The sequence below is a fragment of the Suricata suricatta genome, chromosome X (assembly GCF_006229205.1).
Source record: "Suricata suricatta isolate VVHF042 chromosome X, meerkat_22Aug2017_6uvM2_HiC, whole genome shotgun sequence".
In the NCBI taxonomy this organism is placed as follows: Eukaryota; Metazoa; Chordata; class Mammalia; order Carnivora; family Herpestidae; genus Suricata; species Suricata suricatta.
Window position 1 is genome coordinate 96,725,564 of NC_043717.1, and position 27,636 is coordinate 96,753,199.

The 27,636-nt window shown below is 41.6% G+C and overlaps 1 protein-coding gene across 1 annotated transcript in view; it reads left to right on the forward strand.

Annotated features, from left to right (window-relative positions):
• Positions 1–27,636, forward strand: part of ADGRG4 (adhesion G protein-coupled receptor G4) — a 98,277-nt gene that overhangs the window by 5,569 nt on the left and 65,072 nt on the right. The window contains exons 2-3 of the mRNA XM_029930531.1: positions 3,579–4,193; positions 20,786–26,644. Coding sequence (XP_029786391.1) covers positions 3,579–4,193; positions 20,786–26,644 — 6,474 coding nt within the window. The remainder of the gene's footprint in view (positions 1–3,578; positions 4,194–20,785; positions 26,645–27,636) is intronic.

The window sequence follows — 27,636 nt, forward strand, 5'->3', positions numbered from 1 at the left end:
TGCTCACACTCTGTCTCTCTCAAAAATAAATAAACATTAAAAAAAATAAAGTTAACTTTTAAAAAGAAAGGTGGTCCCTGGGTGGCTCAGTGGTTAAGGGTCTGACTTTGGCTCAGGTCATGATCTCATGGCTCATGGATTTGAGCCCCACGTTGGACTCTATGCTGACAATTCAGAGCCTTGGAGCCTACTTCAGACTCTGTGTCTTCCTCGCTCTCTGCCCCTCCCCAACTCATGCTCTCTTTCTCTCTCTCAAAAAATAAATTAAAAAATTAAAAAATTATGTAAAAAATAAACATTAAAAACATAAAAAAGTGCAAGTATTACCGAAATAAGTAACAGAAAGTAAAAGTCCCCCTAAATCTCACACCTGAAGATACTCATTCTTAACTGCTTGATGCATGTTTTTCTGGCTTTTTTTTCTATGCGAATGCACATATTTTTCTCTTATTTTAAAAAGTAGGATAATATTCTATCTATACTTACATAACGCCCATTTTACGTATTATAGAACCTTGGAAATCTCTCCATGAAGCTATAGATCTAACTTGTTTGTTGTAATTGTCCATTATACAGAGGTAACAGTTGCTTAACTAGTCACTTAAAGATAGACATACAAATATTCTTACTTTTTCTCAATTACAAATAATACTACAATAAACATCCTTGTACTTGCATTGTTGTATACATGTATATTTGTCTCGAATACATTGATAAAAATGGAATTGATGGGTCAAAAGCATATACACAACTATACACAATGAAAATGTTCATAGTTATTGGTAAATTGCCCTTCAGTAAAAACAAAAACCAAAACAAAACTGTCCTGGGGGGCCTGGCTGGCTTAGTCAGTAGAGCTATGCAACTCTTGATCTCCAGGTCATGAATTCCAGCCCCAAGTTGGGAGTACAGTTACAAAAAAAAAAAATTGAATTGTTGTCCTGGTTGAACATCTCTGTGAATATGCTAAAAATCATTGATCCTACTCCATGAGCCTTCTTTTTCTTTTTAAAGATTTTTTAAAAATGGTTATTTATTCTTGAGACAGAGAGAGAGAGAAAGAAAGTGCCTGCATGAGCAAGGGAGGGGCAGAGAGACAGGCAGAGGATCTGAAGCAGGGTCTGTGCTGAAAGCAGAGAGCCTGATGTGGGGCTCGAACTCACGAACCATGAGATCATGACCTGAGCTCAAGTCATATGCTTAGCTGACTGAGCCACCCAGGCACCCCTAAAGATTTTATTGTTTTAAAGTAATCTCTGTATCCAATGTGGTGCTTGAACTTAAAACCCCGAGATCAAGAGCCACCTGCTTGGGGCGCCTGGCAGGCTCAGTCAGTGAACATGTGACTCTTGATCAGGGTTGTGAGTTGGAGCCCCAATTTGGGTGTAGAGACTACTAAAAAATAAATAAATAAACTTAAAAAAATAGACTGTACTAATTGGTGCCCCCACGACAGGGTATTAAAATGACTTGTTTCATCAGAAGCTTGTCAGTGCTGGCTATTTTCAGTCTAACGTGCTATCATTTCAAAAGGTAAAAATGGCATCTCTGTGTTATAACTTGTGTTTAAAAAATTGCGAGAGGCCATCTTTTTATATTTCTGATTTAGGTCAGTTGCATGACTGTGTCCTTTGACAGCTGGCTTTATATTAGTATATTGCAGAGAGGAGAGGCCCTGTAGACAATATGGGATTATGATACATTCTCCTTTAAAGGACAAATAAGCCCTGGAGATTTATGCTCATCATAAAACCTGCTCTTAAATGCTGTATTTGACGTCATTTTGGAGGGCTGAACAGAAGAGCAGTTAACCAACCATAATCGAGAGTTGGGTTTCATAGTGATTATCGCCTTGTGGGATTACCTCTTGATTTATTAGTCACATGAAAGATGATAAGATAATATAATCATATAAGCCAGGGATAGAAATAAACATTTGCTCATCCACCATGGACAGTTCAGAAATAGCTCACTGGCACGTGGAATGGTATGGGTTCCGGCACATGGCGGGGGGTAGGGGGGTGGAGGGAGTCGTGTGTGCGTGTGAGCACATGCGTGTGTGGAGGGGGCAGGCACGTAGTTGTTTGCCTTTGTTTTTTAAAAATTTTTAATGTTTTTTATTTGTTTTTGAGAGACAGAGAGAGACAGCACAAGCAGGGGAGGGTCAGAGAGAGCGGGAGACACAGAATCCGAAGCAGGCTCCAGGCTCTGAGCCAGCTGTCAGCACAGAGCCCGACATGGGGCTCAAACCCACGAACCGTCAGATTATGACCTGAGCCAAAGCCGGACGCTTACCCGACTGAGCCACCCAGCCTTTGTAGGGTGCTGTTCAGGCTGTCAGTCCTAGAGGGGCGGTCCCAATGTCACATCCTCAATGGTGAGAGAGGTTGGAATTCTTTTCTATCTTAAAGCTCTTTTTTGTTTGTCTGGTGCTGTGCTGGGACTGGAATTAGGTTGATCTTTGGCAATTCTCAGATATTTGCCTAGTGGTCTGGGGTGTGAGGTGTGTAAGGCTGATACTATCACCATTCACCAATAGCTTCCTGTGGAACAAAAGACATCCTCAAGTTTAAATTTTCCTAGAAATTGCCAGACTGCCCACGAAATGACTGTACCAATGGACATGTTCTTCAGCAACATTTGAGAGGGCTTTGCAGGCATCATCTCCCTTAATCTTCAATCTTGTAAGGTCAGTAGGTAGGGGTATTATCTGGTGTAGATTATAACAGGAATGGTGGCCCTCCGAGTTGGGCATGCATACTGTGGCCCTGACTCCCCATTTTGCTGAAGCTGACGTTGAGGCATCGGGAGGTTAATGTGCTTGTTCAGGGTTATGCAACTGATGAATGTCAGAGCTGAGATTCCAACCCAGGCTCGTTGATTCCAAAGCCAGTGGTAAGTGGGTCCATGTCCATCTTAAAGATACGCAGCCCTCTTGGTGAGGAGCTGGAAGGGGGGAATTGGGATATGTTCAAGGCAGTGCCGTTTCTCCTATTTCTGAGTACAAACAGAAGCTATGGTCCAACTGGTCACCCTCCAGGCCCCTGTCGGTGCCTTCGGCGAGAAGCAGCCTCCAGAGACAGAATCAGTCAAGTAATTTGGCTCAAGAAAAGGCATTGGAGAAATAAATCGCTGTTGCACTATGAATATAATAAGGCAGTTAGGTACATGGAAATAGCTATCTTTTGATTACACGAGGGAAGATGATGTGCAGGAAATTTTAAGTCCAAGATGTCTTTTTTTTTGGCTTCCTCCCTGCCAACTAGCTACACACTTCTGAATGCCTCCCTGAAATGTCCAGCTGGTGTGTGCTCTGGGAACACTAATCTGACTTTTCATATTACCCCAGGCAAAATATAATTAGGAAGAAACTCTTCTGCCAGGAAATGTCACATGCCAATGTCAAGTAGAGATGATTTGTGTGTATCCACTCTTTGGGCTTTTTTGCACCAGGATTGACTCATAATGGTATTGTATAATCTGGATTTGACTATGTGGCCAAAGAAGATGATAAAATTGAATTTTTGTTACAGAAACTTCATTTGCTTTCTCTTTCTCCTATTCCCAAATTTGAGCAGATGCACTTTCACTAAAAGGAAAGAGACTGGATTTTTATGGAAGAACTGACACGTACGTGAGGCTGACCAACACGGTTCCGGAGCTCAGTCGATTCACAGCATGCATTGACCTGGTGTTCGTGGATGACAAATCAAGTGATTGGACGGCCTTCTCCTATGTTACTAATAACACCTTCCTGGGCAGAGAAGACATAGATCTTGGACTTGCAGGAGACCATCAGCAGGTAATACTGTACAACTTGGGGAAGACTTTTTATATCCGTTACCATCTGACTCCGTTTCAATGGCATACAATCTGCGTGATATGGGACGGTGTGAAGGGCAGATTAGAGCTCTTCCTGAATACAGAAAGGACACTGGTAATGATGGATCGGCCACAAAACCTAATGCCTAATGGGACTCTGATTCTAGGACATTTTCTCCAGAACTGGGACACCCAGGTCAAAAGCACACTGCCTGCCTTCACTGGCAGCTTGTACTACTTTCAACTCTGGGACCACATCCTGGAAAACGAGGAGTTGAGGAAGTGTTTGCATGGAAACATAGTTCGTTGGGAAGAAGATGTTTGGCTCATCAACAAGGTCATCCCAACTGTTGACACGAGGCTGCGCTGCTGTGAGTAACTTCTGAATTGTCCTCCTTGGCAAGGGTTGTGCTGATGTACATCTGCTGGCTTCCCTGGATAACCCACTCTGGGCCAAGGCTCTGTTTTCTTCAGACGGGCCCTCGGTTGCCACCATTTTGTTATCTTCTTTTTAATGTAGAGCAATTAGTATTGTCCTTCCTTTTTTTTTATCTTTTATTTTGATGTGATTTCAAACTTGCAGAAAAATTACAATAGGACAAAGAACTTCTATGTGTTCTTTCCCCACCTTCACTGACTGTTGCATCTTCTCTGTATTTTATTCGTCTTTTTCTTTCTCTTTCCTCTTCCATTCTCACACACACACACACACACACACACACACACACACACACACACAATGTTTCTTAATTATTTGAGAGTAAGTTGCAGACATAATGCCTCATCACCCCCTAAATATCTCAGTGTGTGTTTCTTTAGAATAAGGATATCCTCTTTGGGGTACACTGATACAGCATGTATATCTAATTCATAGTTCATATTCAAATTTAACCAATTAGACTACTAATTTCTTTTATACCTATTTTTTGCTTGGTCCAGGGTCCAATTCAGGATTGTACGTTGCTTTTAGTTACCACATCTCTTTAGATGACTCTGGAACAGATCCTTAGTCTTTTCTTGTCTTGCATGATGCCAATTTGTCCCATTACTGGTGATGATTATTTGATGCTGACAATGATTCTAGATTTCTCCACTGTGAAGTTACTATTTTCCCTTTTGTAATTAGTAACTAATTTCCGGGGACATATCTGGAGGCTATGTAAATATCCTGGTATTATCAAACTTCCACCCAGGAGCTTTATATCTGTTGAGCATTCTTGCCTCAGTGACTTGTATGATGGTTGCAAAGTGATGATTTTTTAAACTCCATCATTTTCCAGCATCTATTAGTTAGCATTTTATTGTAAGGGACAGTGATTTCTTCTTTCACAATAACTTATATATTCCTTCAGTTGTTTATGTGCCTCTACCAGCATGAACTCATGGATTCTTACATTATTCAATGGGTTACAATCTGTTGCTATCATCTATTTTGATGTTCGGATTGGCCCTGTTTTGGCCGGTGGGAGTCCTTCCATCTGGCTCTTGTGTCCTTTTACATGGTCCCATCACTTTTTCGTATTTCCTTAGTTTCAGCAACAACAGGATGTTATAGACTCATCTTATACTTTTTTTAAACAGCGTAAGAATCTGCCATTTTACCAGAGTCCTGGGTCCTTTTTAGCAAGCAATGGGATTTATAAACCAATTCATTTTTTTTTTTTTGTGAGCAACAGTGATGTTAGAGAACTCTTCAAGATGGAGTTCTTGTAAGAAAACTGGCTTTTTGGAATGACACATGTATTTTTCTCCTTCTTTCCAATTTCAATGAGAAAATATAGGGTTGATTTTTCCCTGTACAACCCATTCCCCATTCTCCCCTCAAATCCAATATTTTCTACCTTCAACAGCAGCAGGTCCTGAGCGTGAGTAAAGTCAGTGATAACAGCATCAAGATGGCATTTTTTTCTCATTTCCTGAAATGTTTACTCATTTTTAGGTTTTATTGATGAATCTTATGGATTTGGGGGAGAAGGACCAAGGGAATGAGGGCTAGATCCATGCTTAATAGGCTCTCACAGATTATGGAGATGTTTTCACCAGTGGTCTGGGTGCTGTTTGAGTTAATGGCAGAGGCACATTTCAGAGGGTTTTTGTGTTTCTTTGAGATCAGACTAATGCAAAGGCACAGAAATGCTATTCCTATTGGTGACTACCCAAAAGGCATTTGGTTTTTCTCTTTTCTGAAGCTTTGAAAATAAAAGAGAATAGTCCTAGCTGGCTCTGATTACAAAAAGAAGCTAAGGATAGTAGGTTAAGCTTGAACAGCTCACCCAAAGCACTTTAAAGTAACTTTATCTTTGATCCAAAGAACCAGAAGTATGGTGCTATTAAATCCATATGCTTAGCAGTGTTTTTTTTCTAAAATATTTTTTAATGTTTTATTTGTTTTTGAGAGAAAGAGAGAGAGAGCGTGAGCGGGGAGGGTCAGAGAGAGAGGGAGACGCAGAATTTGAAGCAGGCTCCAGGCTCTGAGCTAGCTCTCAGTACGGAGTTCCACGTGGGGCTCGAACCCACGAACTGTGAGATCATGACCTGAGCTGAAGCCGGATGCTCAACCGACTGAGCCACCCAGGCGCCCCAGCAGTGGTTTTTGAAAACCTAAGCTGGGCAGTGAATTGCCGTGACCTTTCCTACCACTTTGCTGGTTAAAGTGCTAGAAAACCCCCATTTACTTTGCTCTTTTCTATACTCTTTAATGTACAATCTATCCTCTTGGTCTGATTGAGTTCTGGTCGGCATAACACACACATAACCCAACACAACAAAAAGGAAAAGAAAACACAATTTAAAATGACAACCAGCAGAGGGGGGTAGAAAATATTATTTCTACTATTCAGGTTTGTTCAAATCGTCTTTCTAAACCTCAAACCAGGGGTCCAGAGGTCCAGAATGGCCTTGATGGGTGGGCAAAGCCCTTGAAATTGCATGCAACATACTAAAAATGCAAGATGGGGGAACCTGGGTGGTTCAGTTGTCTAAGCCTCCAACTTCGGCTCAGGTCATGATCTCATGTTCGTGGGTTCGAGCTTTGCGTCGGGCTCTGTGCTGACAGCTCAGAGCCTGGAGCCTGGTTTTCGATTCTGTGTGTCTCTCTCTCTCTGTCCCTCCCACTCATGCTCTGTCTTTCCCTGTCTCAAAAATAAATAAAACATTAAAAAAACTTAAAAAAATAAAAATGCAAGACAGATTCTTTTTTTCTGAGGACAAAGTCTAAAGTTTCCATCGTATTCAAAAATATTATGATAATTGGTACCTTTTACGAAGTTCTTGTCGCGTACCAGGCATTTTACAGATGAGGAAAGAGAGGCTCAAAGAGGTTGAGTTGCTTGATGTCACCAATTAAATAAGTGATGGAGTTGAGATTTGAGCAAAGATTTGTCCTGTTGCAAAACTCATGTTCTTTTCACCCCTGCACCATCCAGGACTATGTCTAGGGTGTCTGTGGTCCCTAAAAGATTATGACCACTGTTTTAGTAAAAGGCGAAAGATTTATGAGATCTGAAGAGAAACCAGAGTATTATGACCACTGTTTTAGAAACTTCCTTTGAAGGGATTTGCTGGTGCTAATAACCCACCTGGGGAAATTCTGCTCCTGACAGCAGCTCACCCCCGAAGCTTGCCACTGAAGGAGCTGTAACACAGCAGAATTTCTTCTACCTCTGTCCAGCCCGTGTGACATCTGGGGAAAAGGGGCAATTATATGAATAAATAGGAGTGATTACAACATGCCTCGCTTCAGCTTTTGCCTAGTAAATTCGTATTTATGGTCCATAGAAGGATGATGACCTTTAAAAAATAAATTTTAATGAGCACATTGTTAGGTTACACATCTCAATCAATCTATTTACACATAAATTATATATGCATATATTTATATATTCATGAGAACAAGGCTTTTGGGGAACACTTCCTGAAAACCACAAACCCTACCTGGATTTAATAAACAAGTATTCACTATAGTTTTAGATGTCTCAGGAATGTTTAAACAATACAGTGATAAGTAATAATAGAAAAGTTGCCAGTCATCAGTGGTTTAATTTTGGAGTTGTTTTTAAGCATCCCTTCTTTGGTTTTAGAAATTACAAATGTAGGGGATGCCTGACTGGCTCAGTTGGTAGAGCATGTGACTCAATCTCAAGGCTGTGAGTTCAATCCCCATGTTGGGTGTGGAGCCTACTTAGAAGAAAAAAAAATAGGGGCACCTGGGTGGTTTAGTCAGTTAAGCATCTGACTTCAGCTTAGGTCATGATCTCAGTTTGTGAGTTCGAGACCCACCTTGGGTAAGCCCCACTTTTCTCTCTCTCCCTCCTCTCCTTCCTTCTCTCTTTGCCCCTTGTGGGATTCTTTCTCTCTCTCTGCCCTTCGCTCACTTGAGCCCTCTCTCTCAAAAAACAAAGAAAGAAAAAAGGAAAATCTTTAAAAAATTACAAATGCAAAACATTATGGTTGTTTATTATATGGAGTACTCTAATACAAAGTCAAACAATACAAAGTACATGAATATAAAGTAAAACTGACCCCATACCCTCTCCACTGAGGTATGTATTCTTTTAGATTTTTTCTACCGATTTATAATATGTACTTGTGCATGTGTATTTTGTTTTAAAAAAGCAAAAATAATACATGTGTACATACATATATTTTATTTAATGTTTGTTTATTTTTGAGAGAGAGAAAGACAGAGTGTGAGCAGGGGAGGGACAGAGACAGAGGGAGACACAGAATCCAAAGCAGGCTCCAGGCTCTGAACCATCAGCACAGAGCCTGATATGGGGCTCAAACCCACGGACCATTAGTTCATGACCTGAGCTGAAGTCCAATGCTCAACCGACTAAGCCACTCAGGCGTCCCCTGTGTACATACATATTGTTTTAACATTTGATATAGTTTAACTTAATATTATCATGGACATATCAGTACATTTAGATCAATATATTCTGTTAATGATTCATTTAACTCACTACTGATGGGCATTTAAGTGCTCCTAATTTTTTGCAGTTACAAATAATGCTGTAATAAATTTCCTTGTAAATACGTCTTGGTATATGTGGGCTTGCAATTTCATAGGACACATTAGTAAAAGTAGAATTTAAAGGGAAAAGAGCATAAGCTTTAACAATTTAAATCAATTTATCATTTTTACTAGTTATTTTATTGATTTAACTATTCATTAAGATGGGTTTCTTTTGGGGATGTCTGGATGGCTCAGTCATTTAAGTGTCCGACTTTGGCTCAGGTCATGATCTTGTGGTTCGTGAGTTCGAGCCCTGCCTGGGGCTCTGCGCTGACAGCTCAGAGCCTGGAGCCTGCTTCTGATTGTGTGTCTCCCTCTCTCTCTGCTTCTCCCCTACTTGTGTTCTGTCTCTTTCAAAAATAAATAAACATTAAAAAATGTTTTAGAGGCACCTGGGCGGCTCACTTGGGTGGGCGTCTGACTTTGATTCAGGTCATGATCTCAGGGTCCATGTCCACGTCGGGCTCTGTACTGACAGCTCAGAACCTGGAGCCTGCTTTGGATGCTGCATCTCCCTCTCTCTCTTTCTCTGCCCCTCTTCCACTCACACTCTGTCTCTCTCTCAAAAGCAAATAAACATTTTTAAAATTTTTATTTTTATTTATTTAAAAAATTTTAAAAATGTTTATTTATTCTTGAGAGAGACGAAGCACGAGCAGGGGAGGGGCAGAGAAAGAGAGGAACATAGCATCTGAAGCAGGCTCCAGGCTCTGAGCTGTCAGCACAGAGCCCGACACAGGGCTCAAACCCGTGAACCGTGAGATCATGACATGAGCTGAAGCTGGTTGCTTAACCGACTGAGCCACCCAGGAGCCGCTAAAAAAATTTTTTTTAAAAGATGGATTTATTTTTTAAAGTAAAAGTGATAGATACATGGGTAAATATTCAAACAATGCATAAAGACATAAAAGTAAAAGCCTCCTTTCTCATCAATCTCTTACTCTAAAGTGCTTCCCCCTAAAAATAATGAATGGTTTTTAACTTTTTTGATCTTTACTTAATTTTGAGAGAGAGAGAGAGAGAGAGAGAGAGAGAGCAAGTGGCAGAGGAACAGAAAGAGAGGGAGGCACAGGCACAGAATCCGAAGCAGGCTCCAGGCTCTGAACTCTCAGCACAGAGCCCAATGCGGGGCTTGAACTCAGGAACCACAAGATCATGACCTGAGCTGAAGTCAGACGCTTAACCAACTGAGCCACCCAGGCGCCCCCTAAAAGTGATGAATGTTAGCAATGTCTTATGTCTCCTTGCAGACACAATGTAAAGCTTGGGTTTACCTATAAACAGACTTTGTTTTTCTTTTTCACAGTTGGGATCGTTATTATGTGCAGAGTCTTTGTATCTTTTTTTTTTAATCCATTTAATCATATATTTTGGAGTCATTCCCATATCAGAAAATACAGAATATAGAGCTGCCTGATTATTTTGGAGGAGGATGTGGGTTAGTATGACAGAGTAAAGATCTCCTATAATTCATTCAATGACCTGTCTTTGAAGGACTTTTAGGTTGTTTCCAGGTGTTAGCTGTGACAAAGTCTATAGTGTTTTTAAAAAGGAATGGATGGCGACAGGAATTTCTTGAGGTGACCACTAGGGATCAAGCACAAGCTGAAATTCCTTTCTAGGTGTGTTGAGTGTAATTGCCTAATCTTAGCTCAGACACATGAGCCAGCAAAGGATTTGTTCTGAGTTGTTAGTATATGAAGACGAAGTGTCTTCCTAAAGGTGTGCAGGTGAAGTGACCCCCCCCACCCCCCGGTTATGAAGCTGAGAAATCCCCTTGGAAAAGAGTGGAATAACATTAACTGAATCCATCCTGGAAAAGCTTCACTGTATCAAAACCCAGGGCCCTTGTATCAGTGGAGCTATTGATCTGCTCCGATTTATTAAGAGGTCTAATGTTCCAGTTGCTATGAATTACTTTATGAACGAACCATTCTTAGTATATGCAGGATTGATTATATCCTTCATGCACTTTCTAAGGCCTTTTTTGGCCCACTATTAAGCCCGCTAAGCAATTATCAGCTCTGATAGGAAAGGTTCCAGAGTGATGGGCTCTCCTAACTAGAAGGCAATTTCGGTTTGGCCCTTGGATATAAATTCTCTGTACTATCCTCGTTTTTTACCTTGAAAGATAAGCAGAAGCTGTTTGTAGTTTGCTCGAACCTCCTTATTTGTATTCCCCTGCACAGGGTGACATTCTCCTATAGATTCAGAGATGGAAACTTTCGTCTGGCTCTCTCCCTGTCTCGGGATTCATTGTTCACGTCCTTGCCTGGAAACTGAATACAGACATCATTTTGAAAAATATACATTTTTGTCATCTTCTTAAAGACGCTCATTTTGTATTTCTTCTGCCCCCATGGGCAGATGGGTCTGTAGCAGTTTCTGGTCACTACTATCCCTCACAAATCTAATAAGCACACTCTGAATTATATTTCCAAAGGTCATGATTGGAAGAGAAAACCAGACGCAATACATAGGCTAGAAAACCACACAGATTTAGGGGCGCCTGGGTGGCTAAGTCGGTTGAGCGTCCAACTTCGGCTCAAGTCAGATCTCACGGTTCGCAGGTTCGAGCCCCGTGTCGGGCTCTGTGCTGACAGCTAGCTCAGAGCCTGGAGCCTGCTTCAGATTCTGTGTCTCCCTCTCTCTCTGACCTTCCCCTGCTTGCACTGTCTCTCTCTGTCTCTCAAAAATAAATAAAAAGCATTAAAAAAATTAAAAAAACACACGGATTTAATATGAGGTGATATACCCAAATCACAAGCAGAATTTGGTTCCTTAGCAAATGTTCTACTTAATATTCTGTTGTCAGGTACATTTGCAACAAAACTCCTCATAAGTATTCAGCTACTCTATACCTCTGTTCTCTAGCTCCCAGTGATTACAACAATATAATTTTGTCTACAGCGCAGGATCAAACGGCAATTAAGCCCACAGGCCCCTGTGAATTAGCATGGATCACCACCACTTCAAAACACAGAGATAGCAAAGCTCACATAAATCATTCATGCAAATGATCACTTGTTCACAAGTGGACACAGAACAATGAGGCAAAACCTGTTTGCAAGCCCTTCAAAGGAGGAGGCCAGACTCTATGGCTTCTGTGGACCTTCCAGTAGGAATGGACGTTCGGTTAACACTCAACTACCTGCACGGTGTGGGCTTTCGCATTTGCCTTTTGTTAACTGAGATAATTGTAGAGTCACATGCAGCTGGAGATCCCTTGGACAATTTGCCCAGGTTTTTCCAAGAACGACATTTTGCAAATCTATAGTATAATGACCAGAATGTTGATGTTGATACAATTCACTAATCTTATTCCGATTTCTCTATTTAGTACTTGTTCCCATTTGTGTGTATTAAGTTCTATATACTTCTGTCACCTGTGTTGATCTGTGCTTCTAGCCCCACGGTCAAGGTGGTGAACACTTTCAATACTGCAGGGTCCCTCTTGTTGCCCTTTAGAAACACACCAACTTCTCTCCTGCCTTTCTCCCTACCTCCCTCTGCTCGCCACATCCCTAACCCTTGACAACCCCTCATCTGTCCGCCATTTCTAAAAGTTTGTCATTTCAAAAATGTTAATAAATGGAATTAGACAGTATGTAACCTTTTGTCATTGTCTTTTCCCACCCTACTCAGTATCATTCCCTTGAGATTCATCTAGGGTTGTGTGTATCCATAGTTCTTTCCTTTCTATTGCTGGATAGGATTCCATGGTATAGACTTTCCAGTTTGTTTATTTTTATTTTTTTAAAAGAGTTTATTGTCAAATTGGTTTCCATATGATACCCAGTGCTCTTCCCCATCCAGTTTGTTTAGACATTCACCCATTAGAGGAGATTTAGACAGATTCCAATTTTTGGCTATAGCCATGCTCCCTCCCTCCCACCAAAAAAACCCACCACAGCCTGGTATAAACTTTGTGTACAGGTTTTTGTGTCAACACAAATTTTCATTTCTCTGGGACAAATGTCCAGGAGTGCCATTGCTGAGCCATATGGTAGTTGCACGTTTAGTTTTATATGAAATTGTCAGGCTCTTTTCCAAAGTGGCTGTAACTTCTTATATTCCTGCTAGCAATGGATGAGTTTTCCATTTTCTCTCCATACTTGCCAACATTTGGCATTGTCACTATTTTTTATTTTAGACATTCTGGTAGTGGTTAGTGATGTTTCATTACGGCTTTAATTTACATTTCCCTGGTGCCTTATGATGTTGAACACCTTTTTCAAGGGTTATTTGCCATCTATACATCCTCTTCAGTGAGCTGTCTATTCATGTCTTTTGCCTATTTTAAAAAACTGGATTTGTTTTTCTGTTGAGTCTTGAGAGTTCTTTATATATTCTAGTCCTTCGTTGGATATATGTTTTGCAAATATTTTCTCCTAGTCTGCAGACTGCTTTTTAAAGTCCTTTTTACATGGGTTTTCATGCAGCAAAAGATTCTAGTTTTGATGAAGTCCAATTTATCAGTTTTTCTTTTTATGGATCATGGTTTTGATGTCAGGTCTAAGAACTCTTGGCTGAGTGCTTATTTTGTATCCTCCAGCCTTACTGAACTCGCTTCTAAGTTTCAAGAGGGTTTGTTTTTTTTTAAAGATTCCTTGGGATTTTCAATGTGGACAATCATGTACTCTGCAATGACTTAAAATTTTTTTATTAAGTAAACTCTATCTACCCCCCAACTTGGGGCTCAAACTCACAACCCTGAGATTAAGAGTTGCTTGCTCTACTGACTGAGTCAGCCAGGCGTTCCTTCAATGCCTTTTATTTCTTTTTCTTTCCTTTACTGGAATGCTTCTAACTTCCAACAGTATGTTGACTAAAAGTGCTGAGAGCAGACATTCTTGCCTTGTTCCTGGTCTTGGAGGGAAAGCATTCAGTCTTTCACCATGATGGTTGATTTTACATGTAGGTTTCTTGGTTATGCTCTTTATCAAGTTGACATAAATGCCCCCTGTTCCTAACTTGCCAAGGGATTTTATCATAGATATACATGAGATTTTGTCAAATGCTTTTTTCTGTGTCAATTGAACATCTTTGCTAACCCATTGTAATTCTTTGGCAGACTTGGGGTTTGAAATCATCTTTAATTCCTATAAGTCTTGGTTAAAAAGCTATTGACATTTGATTGGATTGCCTTTATTTGGGATAGGAATGATTCTTCGAGGCAAATATTGTTTCAGGGTATGACTGTAATTTGGGACCCCCACTGGATTTCAGTGCCAAGGCCTGCAAGGGTACCTTCATGTTTTGGTTTAGCACAGTGATACTCTCTTCTAAGATTTATGTCTCATTATTTTAGAGGATTGCTTATTCTTCAGGACTTGTGGAACTTGGCGTTTATTATCTAAGTTTGTCTTTCCTTGCTTCTTTCAGGTAGAGAGTCTCTTCGTTCTCGTAGGTTTGTGGTGGCTCTGTGTAAATTGAGGGCATGTACTTATGGGTTATAGATAATTGAAACACTGGCATGTACTGTCCTATTTCTCTACACATTTTCCATCTGCGTAAATCTCATCCTGTCAGCCTTGTACCTCTCTGGGCCTAATCTCTAAATGAAGCAGTTGAATACAGTCTCCAAGACTTAGTGCTTGGATTGTGTGATTTTGGGGTGCTTGAGTGGCTTCATCGGTTAAGCATCTGACTCTTCATATTGGCTCAGGTCAGGATCTCATGGTCATGCGATCAAGCCCCGCATGGGGCTGTGTGTCGAGTGTGGAGCCTCCTCTGGATTCACTCTCTCTCAATCCCTCTCTGCCCTGCCCCGGTTCATGTGATCTCTTTCAAAACACATAAATTAACATTAAAAAAAGATTCTGTGATTTTAATTAAGGAAGACTTGAGAATTTGTTGATAAAGACATTAGAGGAAAAAATTGGTACAGTAATCCCTCTGGATAAAAACTCTCATCTCAAAGATTCAGAGGGAGGTTTGCTGAAATATAGAAATCTAGACTTCGAGTTGAAGTAAAGCGATGTAAGTTATGTTATTTTTCAAGAGATACCTGGTACTTAAAATGCCACCCACTTGACAATTTTGTTCAACTTATTTGTTTCTCCTTTTCTAAGTTTTATGCTTCTTTTGAGATGCTTACTAGAAGTGTTCATAACAATTCACATCTAGAGCTCAGCCCTCTTCAGATAAAGATATTATACCTAGCTCCCATCCTCTGTGTTCTGAAAGAGTTTTCTGTTACTCCTTAAGACCCCTGGAACAGTGTTTTTTGAAGATTGCATCAAAGAAGATAACTTGGGGACTTTGGCGGTATTCAGTATTTTATTGTTTTCCTACGAAGTAAATGCAGCTCCATCATGAATCATTTGTAAAGGAGTGGATACTCTGTACTTTTCTCTCAGCAATTAGTGTATTCATAGGGAGTGATTCAGGATCTGGGATGCCACACTCCTCAAATGTGATACAAGTGACACTTTAACAGCTTTGCTAAGCCAGTTGGCTGTGGTAAAGCCATCTGCAGAAATGGAAACCAAAACCCTGACAGTTCTCTCTCTGCTTGTAGTTATGGACAAATTAGAAGGCAGAAAGCTTGAAATAAATATTATGCTGTGGAAATATAGCAGTTTCTTGATGGGGGCCTAACAGAATGTGAATCTCTGATCATCGAAACAATGTTGGAAAATTAAGTGGGAGAGTACTCTATATATCTTTGACTTTTCCCTTTCCACATGCGTGTTGTGACTGGATACATGTATGACTTTTGTCAACTCTAACTGTACAGTCAGCTGCAGAGTTCTGATTGTCATTCATTCTAGTCGCTAATGACCACAACATCCTGAAGAATATCCTACACACATCTCATAATTTCTACATATGCAAATGAAAAGTAGTAATTTTAATGTTCAAGACAGTGAAACAAGTTAATAGATTGTCTACCCCACTATTATCATTTCTACATGATAAGTAATTTGGTTTTCCAGTGGAGAAACTCAAAACGTTAATTTCCCAAAGGTAAATATGCATGATTTCATTCTGGGTGATCTGAACCAGAGACAAAATATGACTCAGTCTTGAATTTTACTATGCACCATTTTCACTTGGATGCTCCTTCACTCCAAATTCCACTTCTCCAAGTTAGAACTGCATTTTTTTCTTCTGAGAGGGGCTGCCTTCCCAATTTTCCAATTTTCTATGAGTATCACTGCCACTCTCCAAGTTGCTCCAAACCAAAATTTGAGTTCTCTGAGGTTTCTCTGTCTTCTTCATCTCATAAACTTCTTTGTTACCCTAACCTGTCAATTGACAGGTTCCTTTAGGAATCCCCACATGACTCTTATTTCATTTCAACCCCTTATCATCCACTTGTTCAGTTAACCTGCAAATATTTACTGGACATCAACCATGTGCCAGGCTCTGTGCTAGGCACTGAGGTTATACTGGTGAGCAAAGAAAGACGCGGTCCTTACCCACATGGTGTACTGAGGAAGACAGACAGTAGTAATAAGCACACACCAATGTAAAACTGCAGATGTGCCAACGGCTGTGAAAAAGAAGTATGGGCTGTCGTAAGAGCCTAGAACAGATTGGTTTGACCCAGTCATGGAGGCGAAGGGATGTAGCAGGCTTCCCTGAGGAAGTGATGCATGAGCTTAGATTTGAAGGATGAGGAGGAGTCCTGGTGAGAGACTGGTTTGGTCAGGGTGGTAAGTGACAGAAATGGAGAGAAACAGATGGAATCAAGAGCTATTTTGGAGATAAGAGTTAGAGGACAAAATTATGGGTTGGCTATGGCAGGTGAGAAAGAAAATAAAGGAGATGGAGGGAGAAGGTTTTGGCTTGCATAATTGAATGCATGGTAATGCCATCCACTGAGAGAGTCCTGACAGAGGACCCAGTTTGGAGAGAAGACAATGAGTTCAAATTGGGGCCTATTGAGTTTGAGGGGTTAGTGAGATATCCAAGAGATGTCAAGTAAGAAATTGGGTATACAGATGTGGAGCTCAGAAAAGAGATCTGGTCTAGGGATAAAACTTTCACATTCATCTGTGTATAGGTGTAAACTGGAATATGGAGGTGAGTGGAGAAACCACGGGGTAAGAAGACAAGAGGTGCTTGGACCAAGCTTTGAGGAACTCTAATATTTAATGACTGGGTTAAATAGGATGGGACTGCAAAAGAGATAGAAAAGGAGTGGCCAGGGAAGTAGGAGAAAGCTCAAGAGTGTGTTATGTCATGGATATCAATAAAAAGAGTATTTTAAGAAAGAGGGAGTGGTCAACATTGTCCAAAACCATTGAGAGGTAAAGTAAGATGAAGACTGAAAAAGTATCCATAGTATTTGTCCTTATGGAAGCCATTGGTGGCCTTAGTGGGTGTTGTGCAGTGGAATGATGACCAAAAAAAAAAAAATACCCAATTTAGTGTGGGCTAAAGAATGGGGCCAGGGAGGGTGAGACAGCCAAGATACATAAACTTTCTTTAAAGTGGATGTGATGGGGAGTAGGAAGATAGGGCAGTCCCTGCAGAGGGATGTGGGACTTTTATTGTTTTTAATGTTTATTTATTTATTTTGAGGTGGGGAGAGAATCTCAGGTAGGCTCCTCACTGTCAGCACAGAGCCCAAGGCGGGGCTCAATCCCACGAACTGTGAGATCATGACCTGAGCCAAAATCAAGAGTCAGATGCTTAACCGACTGAGCCACCCAGGCACCCAAGATGTAGGGCTTTTATTTTTCATTGCACGAGACTGGAATATATTTTAAACCAGAAAGGAAAGGCTCCTTAAGAAAAGGAGCCATACCTACCGGTGAGGGATAACTGAGACAGTAGCATACTTGAGTTTCTGATAGCTTCAATTATTTTTTCCTGTGAAGTAAAGGGCACAGTTATTGAATAAACAGGTGGGGGCAGAGTTTGATAATGAGGAAGGTTTTAAATAGTTATGGTACAGAGTAGTACCAAAAAATGACCAGAAAAAATAGTGGGATGACTGGGAAGTGTGAGAGGCTTTTTTGGGGTTGGTGATCATGAATTTATAAAAATACTAATTCATGGGGCACTTGAGTGGCTCAGTTGGGTAAGCATATGACTTCATTTCAGATCGTGATCTCATGGTTCATGGTTTTGAGCCCCGTGTCAGGCTCTGTGCTGACAGCTAGCTCAGAGCCTGGAGCCTGCTTCAGATTCTGTGTCTCCCCTCTATCTGCCCTCCCCTGCTCACATTCTGTCTTTCTCTCTGTCAAAAATAAACATTAAAAATAAAAAAAAAGAAATACTAATTCATCTCCTTGTGTGGCCATGGCCAGCAGTGCTTGATCTCTCAAGTGCAGGTATGGAGGTGATGGATAGTTGGGTTGGCTCAGAGTTGATGGGAGTGAGGTGAGGAAAAGGACTCCACTAGCCTCCTAAAGAGTCTCCTTGCTTTCAGTGCCCTTCTGTTCCTACCCATCCTGTACACTGTCACAAAATTCATTTTCCTTAAAGACTACCTTTATTCATCTCATTCTCCTCAATCAAGAATCTACATCTTTCCCAAGGGTGGAGTGGTTAAGAGTATGGATGACGGACCTTGATTTGAACTCCAACTGTGAACTTGAGCAAGTCATGTAAAGTTGCTGATACTCTGTTTCTTCAACTCTAAGATGGGCATAATTGTAATAATCTACTTTCTAAGGTTGTTAGGTGTATTAAATGAGATAGCATGGGGTGCCTGGCTGGCTCATTTGGAAGAGCATGCAATTCTTCATCTCGGGGTCATGCGTTCCAGCCCCATGTAGGATATAGAGATTACTAAGAAAAATAAATTGACTTAAAAAACTACTAAAAATAAATGGGATAGCATATACCACAGTGTTTGGCTCATAATAAGTGTGTAGAAGCTGCTATATTACCTTCTCTTACCAGTTTCTCCACCCTCCCCTTCACATTACATCCTAGCCTGACATTCTTTCCCACCCTATTCCAACATAGTCCCTCCTAGCTAGACTGATTTTCCACTACCTCCATAATCATTGCCACGTGCCCTTGATTCTCTACCCAAACCCCATCATTTCTCAAAGGCCAACATCTTCTAGAAGAAAGCTTCCTCATTAGTTTGAAGCCTGTGTTCATCTCTCACTGCACTGATCTCCCATTGCAATTCAGAGATGTTTGGAACCTGATTATATTCTATTGTTCACTTTATTTATTTATTTTTGAGAGACAGAGCATGAGTAGGGGAGGAACAGAGAGAGAGGGACACACAGAACCCGAAGCAGACTCCAGACTCTGAGCTGTCAGCACTGAGCCTGATGCGGGGCTCAAACTCACAAACTGTGAGATCGTGACCTGAGATGCAATCGGATGCTTAACCGACTGAGCCACCCAGGCACCCCTTGTGTATTGATTTTTAAAGTAGGCTTCACACCTAATGCAAAACCCAACACGGGACTTGAACTCACGACCCTGAGATCAAGACCTGAGCTGAGATCAAGAAGTGTTGAATGCTTAACTGACTGAGCCACCCAGGAGCCCCAAACTATTCACTTTATTATAAGCTGTACTATTATTTTTGTTGTGTTTTCAGTGTTTTATTTTAAAATGTTATGTTATATTTTGTCTAAAACCATTTCAGTAATGTAAGACTTTTCTAATATAAGTGTGAGTGCTTTGAGGGAAGGAATCATGCTGTGAGCACTATACACTTCTCAGACGACCTAGAGTAGCATTCATATTACTTGTTAAATTTAATTGACTTGAGTTGAGACAAAAACTAGGCCCCCGTAGTCTTCAAAGTGAGGTACACAATTCTCCGGGGCACACAGACAGTACATCAGAGTGCAGGAAGAAGATATTATAAAACTTCTATTTCTATTTATTTTTTATCATATTTTTGTGTATGTTTATAATGTACATAATATAAATTTATTATATATATGTGTATACATTATTGACAAACCAATATACAAATATATATAAGTAGTGCATGTTCAAGAGGTTTAACCTTGAGGTTCTAGATCAAAACATCTTCATTCTATAGTGCTTAGATGAGTAACAGAAATTTGACCAAGTCTTGGGGCGCCTGGGTGGCTCAGTCGGTTAAGTGTCCGGCATGGCTCAGGTCATGATCTCACAGTTTGTGTGTTCAAGCCCCGCATTGGACTCTGTGCTGACAGCTAGCTCAGAACCTGGAGCCTGCTTCGGATTCTGTGTCTCCCTCTCTCTCTGACCCTCCCCTGCTTGCGCTGTCTCTCTTTGTCTCTCAAAAATAAATTTAAAAAATATTTAAAAAATAAAAAAAAAGAAATTTGACCAAGTCTGAAAGCTTCATTTATTACAGTTTAATTTCTTTTTTGAGTACTTACTATGGGCCAGGTACTATACTAAATGTTTTATATACATTAACTCAATTCTCAGAACAATTTTATAAGGTAGGTATTATTTTCTCACATTACAGAGTAGGAGATTGAAACACAGAGAGGTTAGGGAACTAGTCCAGGGTCACCTAATGAAAAATGATGGCACCAGGATTTAAAACTACATCTATTTGAATCCAAAGCTGTATCTCCTTTTGGGAAGATTTTTAACTATACAATTCAATTTCTCTTATAGATACAGGACTATTCAAGTTACCTATTTCTTCTTAAGTGAGTCTTGATCACTTGTATCTTTCAAAAAATTGGTCCATTTCCCAAAGCTAGTCCTCTTAATCAGTGTGTGACTCTAGCATGCGTTCCTCCTTTAGAAGTGCCTCTAATTTTTAATGAAGACACTATGAAATGGATGTCCTTCTACTTGTTACTTAACCATGGAATTTTGAGAACAATATAGAGATTTTAGAAAGTAGAAAATTATCTTAAGAAAAGCCAAGTCATCAAGAGATTTGGTTATATCTGATACTCATCACCTCTAAAAAATATAAGAAAAAATTATAGAGCTCTTTCTGACAGAATTGTCTCTGATTTCTAAAGCTGAATCCACAGTAACATATATTTTCTAATTTTTCAGTTGTTTCTGAAAATATAACAATTCAAGAAATAAGTACAACTCATTCTCAACAAAGAGATTTGACAGCTCCATCCCAAGTTACTGGACTAAAACTGCAAGAGACAGAATATTCTTCTACAGTGATGTTTAAAAGCATGCCTGTGTTTGCAACTGATTATGCAACCATATCATATTCCAATACAACATCTCCACCTCTGGAAACAGTGACTGTCCCCACAGCTTCAAAGATGTCCATAGCAGAGACAGCTAGATTCATGGCAAACATTTTGTCTACGTCTGTATCTAACACTCTGCCTACCAAAAGTACCTCCACAGGCCCTACTACCAATTCCATGAAAATAACTAAATCCCCGTCATCAGAGAGCACAAGGACAACAAAAATGGCTGAAGCCATTGCTACTGAGATGTTTCATCCGACCACAGCTACTAATTTTTGGTACACGTCTGGATTTACCAAGAATTCAATTATACCCAAAACTTCAGTGACTGGATCTCAGTCAGCCATTATGAAGACAACACATTTATTCTCACTTGTTGAGTCGACACCCGTATCTACAACATCTTGGCCCAAACAGAAATCTACAGGTACTGAGGCACTTTCTATCTTCACAGCTAGCCAGGAGGTTCTTGCATCTACAAATGCTGGAACAGAACCTTGGTCCACGGTGGAGCAGACCTCAGCTACAACGGCTGATGTTGGGACTGTATCAGCATTCACACCTGGGTCTGTGCTCACCTCCACAGTTGCTCCAGTGCATTCTGTATTTCCTAGAAATGAGACAGCATCAACGCTAGCAATAACTGACACAGAAATAACATCTACGTTTCATTCAACACCGCTCCCAACGAGGCCTATTGAGATGACGCCTGTGCTAAGAACAGCTGAGGCAGAATTGACATCTACAGATTTCCAGGACGTCTCTTCACCCAGAATGGAGGATACGATATCTACCTTCATACCAGAAAAGGCCTCTTCTATGGCCCTTTCTTTCAGTACATCCTCTCCACTCACTAGAGCTCAGAATGTACAGACAATTAGTGATGCTGAGACCACACATACTCCTGGAGTCACACTTGCACCCACGGTGGCTGAAACTATGCTTCCCCCCACAACACCTGGGCCAATATATACCCAGAATACACCCACAGATGGTGGGAGCATGCTTTCTTTGAATTCCACTAGATCAGCTTCCACATTCAAGGCATATGAGTCTGGTCCCACATCCAGAACTGGTGATGGCGCCCACTTATTCTCCACCAATGAAACCAGTTGGACTTCTACGCCAGACCAGACCCTGCTGACATTGGCGTTCCATGGGAATGCTTCTAATGCAGAACATTCATCCACAACTACTACTATTATTATCCCACAAGAAGCACCCTCAGAAAGTGAGGCTACCACTATCGCCGATGCTGTTATTACTGCGGATGCTCCTACAGACAGATCTACAGCAGCTCTTTCCAAATTGACCACTTCGTGGTTTAGTAACTTCTCCACAGTTTCAAGAACCACATCTGTAATCACACTGCCTGAGTTTAAACTTACCACCTTACTACTAAAATCTACCCCTACGTCCACAGCAGCTGGAAGTGAGGTCCTTTCAACACCAAGGGAGACAACTGTGCCACCAGTAGATATATCTACCACTGCTGACATTGAACCACAGTTTTCTACTGAGGAGAGCACTTCTGAGACCATACTAATGGAGACAAATGGTACAATTGCACTTGGAGGGACAACAGCCCCCGTAACAGAGTCCGCAAAAACACAGAGATGTGATGCTACTGTGACAACGAAGGAAACAGCTTCCCATTCTCTTGAGGGAAGATCAACTATAGCAGTGACAATGGAGCTTTCTCCACTTGCAACAATGCTGGAGGCAACAGATGAATCTGCACAAATGGTAACAGCTTCTGTCACCATTTCCCCTTTTCCTGGGATAGAAAAGTTGATTACCCCATTGGATAATAAAACTACTGAGGTGAGAGGAAGTTGGCTTTCTACACAATCGATGAAAACCACACCTAAGAGTTCATATGATGGAACCACAGAAATCTCTAATTCCATCCACGCCTACACAGCACATTGGACTTCAGAGGCTCCCCCTGAGGGGAAGCCAACTCCGTCTCCCAATTCTGGGAGCACACAGATAGTCCCTGAACCCCAGGGTGCTTCCACCACAAGGATTTTGGGGAGCAGTGTTGCCACTGTCCCTAGAGTCATGACAGCTATGTCCTTGTCTGCTGGCATCTTGCCTCCACAGCCTACAGCTACCCATTCCCCAGCAGCCCCTGTGCCATCAGCTCCTGTGACCACAGCATTGGTGTCCCCTTTGGGTCAGACTCCTTCTGCCACCAGCGGTACCGGGCCTACACACAGACACTCCATTCACTCCACTTCAGAAGCCATAGTGATCTCCGTCAGGAAGACACCCACAACAGGTCTCTCTCTGACAGAAACTCCAGTCCCCTCGTGGAGACCCTTCACTCCTGTGGCAACTAAGGCTGAGACCACCCGTCTCTTCGCCTCAGCTGACACAGTAACCCCATTTACACCCACTCTTGTCTGCTCTAAATCTCTCTCTGACAACATTCCTGTTGTGTCCTCCACCCATGTGACCTCAACAATGTTTACACCAGTAATGACCCAGCCTGTATCTCAGGTGGAGGAGACTTCCACCCATGCTCTTGGCTTTCCGTACACTCCCAGCAGTAGTGGGGGTGTTGTTAGCTTGGCTCCTACCACAACAGAAACCTCTGTTGTCAATGGCATCACATCCTCACACATCTCTACCCAAAAGCTTACTACTTCCGTAGACTATCACGTTTCTCAAACGTCAACACATCATGGAAACACACTGGCCCCCACCCTATTAGTGACTGATGTTTCTACCTTATCACCTGAAAATGAGCAGATGACCACATCCCCGGGAAACACCTCTAGAGCTATGGAGGTGACAGAAATGTTCCCATCAAAGAGTCCTTTTATTTCAGACTCCCAGAGTACTTCACCCTTGGAAATGACAGATACAGAATTTACTGAAAGCACAACAATTTCCAGTCACCAAACACATTCCCCTGCAGACCTCCCACTTGCAACTCAGCCTGACAGGATTTCAGCTTCATCTCCCACTGCTGGGAGTATAAAGACTACATCTACCTCTGTCTCAAGCCACACAGTAGATGCTCACATTCCAGAAATGTCTACCAGTCTTGGAAGAACAGCTTTTCCTTCGCAAGCTCTGACAACTACCACATTTTCATCTCCTGAAAAAGGAAGCGTGAGTGCCTTTCCAGTGTATACTCCCAGGACTGAGAAAATGATAGTAAGTGCCACCTCTGTGACTCCCTCTCTCTCACACCATCAGGACACTTCATTTGTAGATACCATAACTTCCAGGACAACCAGAATATCAAATCCTGTAAACATCAACACAACTGTTTCAAACTTGCTTTCCCCTAAGACTCTAACTGAGATGACTTCAGTTGCTTTTCCCAATTCTGAAAGCACACAGACCTCCCCTGAGTTCCTGTCAACTGGATTATCTAGTGCCAATTTTACACTTGTCTCTACTGATGGGATCACTACAGCCCTTTCTGCTCCAAATGCACCAATGGCACTTCTTGAGAAAACCTCTATGGCAACGTCCATTCCTCTCTACCAGATGTCCTCACTGCCAGTCAGTGTCACTGCCTTTGGCTCCAAAAGAGTTTCTGAAACTCCCATAACACTAGTTACTAAATCTTCTAAAACAGCACACCCAGATTGTTTGAAAAGTCCCTCCACAGCCACTTCTGCGCCTATGTCTGAGACGTCCTCAGTGTCAGTTAATGGCTCTGCTTTGTCACCTCCAGCTCTCTCTTTTGACACTTCCACAACAGTTGGATCATTCTCTTCATTGTCTTCAACTACCCCTAGGACTACTTTGACAATAGCAACATCTACACCGGATGTCTCACCTAGGCCTACTTCAAAAAGCACACTGTTTTCCTCTGCTTTCATTACTTCAAAAGTGACAGAGGTGTCCTCCAGAATCACACCTACAATCTTTTCCTCTCTGACAGAGTCAACTTTTCCCTCTGTGAAAACCGTCCCAACCACTATTATGGCGGGGATAGCGTCTCCATCTGTAGGCACCATTGCCTCCTCTCTACGTAGTTCTAGGAACACTGAAGCTATTTCTTCCATCCCAAAGACCACATTTTCACCATTTCTAGCAACAGCCCAACAGTCATCACAAAGTGATGAGAATGCAACTCTGGGCACATTATCTGGGACTTCCAAGGACTCCCTACCTCCTAGAAGCAGCAGTAGAGTAACAGCTCTCACAAATACTTATTCTGGAACTGATGTCCTTGAAGGTGTGCTTTCATCTACTCCATCAGATGATCTCCATACTTCCTTGAATATTCAGGTGTCGACATCTTTGACTAGCTTTAAGAGCACTCCTGGACACACAACAAGTATAAAATCCACCGCTTACTTGTCTCCAAATACAGAGAAGATGACTTCCTTGTCAGAAAATACTTCAACAGCTGAACTAACAAAAGGTGCCACCTCTGTGACCACTCCTATTTCATACCCTCCGTGGACTCCATCCATTGCAACTCCACTCTCTGTGACATCATTTCTTTTTTCATCTCATCGTACTGAAGCCAAATTTTCTACTCCAAAGACTTTTCTTCCTCTTACATCCCAAACGGTTGAATTTCCAGTTCTGGGAACAAGAACCACACCTAGTAACACCCAGTCTCTGCTTATGACTTCCTGGAACACACCCACAGCTAAAGGTTCTCAATTTCCAATATTCACCAGTACTCATAGACCTACACCCTATGAGATGGAAACTGAGATTCCATACCTTGATCCTGGGTCTTTGTCAACATTCACAGCCCCTCAGACTGGTCTCACATCTGGAGATGTTACAGCAAATTCATCAATTTCCACATCAGGAATTCTTCCTACCCTGGGGATGTCTGACAGCCCTTCATCATCAATATCTTTAAGATCTTTCCCTATCACTTTGGCTGATATTAAGCACACATTTGAGAAAACAAGTACATCTGTAACTCCTGGGACCACACTCCCATCAAAACATTCTGGTGCTACTTCAGGATCTATGCTTTCAAAGGCTATTAGTTCACCCATGCTTGCCTGGATTTTATTTACCCTCCCTTCGGGTTCTCCACTAGCAACTGTATCCAGTACTCCTCATGTTATAACTTCATCTACTGTTGACTTGTCAGAGTCCACATTTCTGACTTCTGACCGGACATCAACACATTTGTTCACCAACTTTACAACACCACCCTTTGCTACCATAAGCACTGCACTCACCAAAACCACTCCTACACCTGCAGTAGGCAGTATCACTACTGGCTTCCCAACTTCTCTTCCTATGTCTATTAAAATCACAGAAGACAGTATACACATTTCCAAATCTCCTGAGGCATCTTCCAGAACCACTGTGACCACCAACTCCAAGACTGTGTCTCAGCCTCTACCCTCTGGCAAAATTAGTAGGTCACCTCCTGCAACCGACCACACCCTATCTATTAGTCCCATGCTTCTGCCCAGCCCTGCAGGGACATCTGCATGGAACAGAATCCCAGCTGCATCAGTATCCTCTACTTTATTTCTTCCTAAGCCCACACTGGATTCTCTTCCAAATATAACTGCCAAAACACCTGCTGCTACTGGAGCCTCATTTTCACTCACATCCGGGGGAGTAACACCCCTTTCTCCAACAGCTGTGCCTTCACTACTCTCTTCCTCTTCTGAGACAATCTGGCTGGACTCCACACCTTCTTTTATATCTATGGAAACATCGACTTCACTTATTGCCACTGAGTCCACAGGTTTGTTCTAGAATATGTGCAGCGTATCACTAACAGAATGCATGTGCAGTGGGTCATGTGGTCTCTAAGGTGGCCATTCCCTGAAGGCAGAAAAGGATAAAGAAGGGTACAGGTATTTCTTATCTGCTTCCGACACTGGGTCCAGGGGGCAGTTGGCTGGCTCAGTTGGTAGAGCATGTGACTCTTGATCTCAGGGTTGTGAGTTTGAGCCCCACATTGGGTGTGGAAATTACCATAAAAAGACAAGGGGTACAGTGGGTATCTTGTCCAAACACAGAATTCTCCAGCTATCTTGCTTATCTCTGCTTCATTTAAATATAATGCAAATGTATCTTTTCATTCAGTATGACGTTTCTTTTTTTTTTTTTTTTTAGTGTTTTTTAAATTTATTTTTGAGAGACAGAGAGAGAGATCATGAGCAGGGGAGGGGGCAGAGAGAGAGGGAGACACAGAATCCAAAGCAGGCTCCAGGCTCTGAGCTGTCAGCACAGAGCCTGACGCAGGGCTCAAACCCATGAACAGTGAGATCATGACCTGAGCCAAAGTCGGACGCTCAACCGACTGAGCCACCCAGGCGCCCCTTGGTATGATGTTTCTAAACACGCTTTACATCATTTTGTTCCTGATACTCTGTCTCTGCCATTGTGAACATCGATCAGGAACTTCACCCTCTCCCAGTAGAGACTTAAATGGACTTAGGTCTGACATGCTGACTGCAAACCATCAAATGCCAGGAGATATTCTAGGCTGCCTTTTTGAATTCCTCTTATATAGGCTTCAGCCTCTCCAGTCTCCAACTCCAGCTGGCTTGGGATGCTTATCCATGGCCAGGGAGTATTTGGCTTCCATATCATTCAAATCTGGGATGTCCCTTCAACTTTTAACACTCAAAACTTGAAGTTTGATAGGAAAAGAGAACGAGGGCTATAGAGACAAATCTGAAGTAGAAAGAAAATCACAGCGAGAAAGAAATATTTTCACAGTGCAGATGA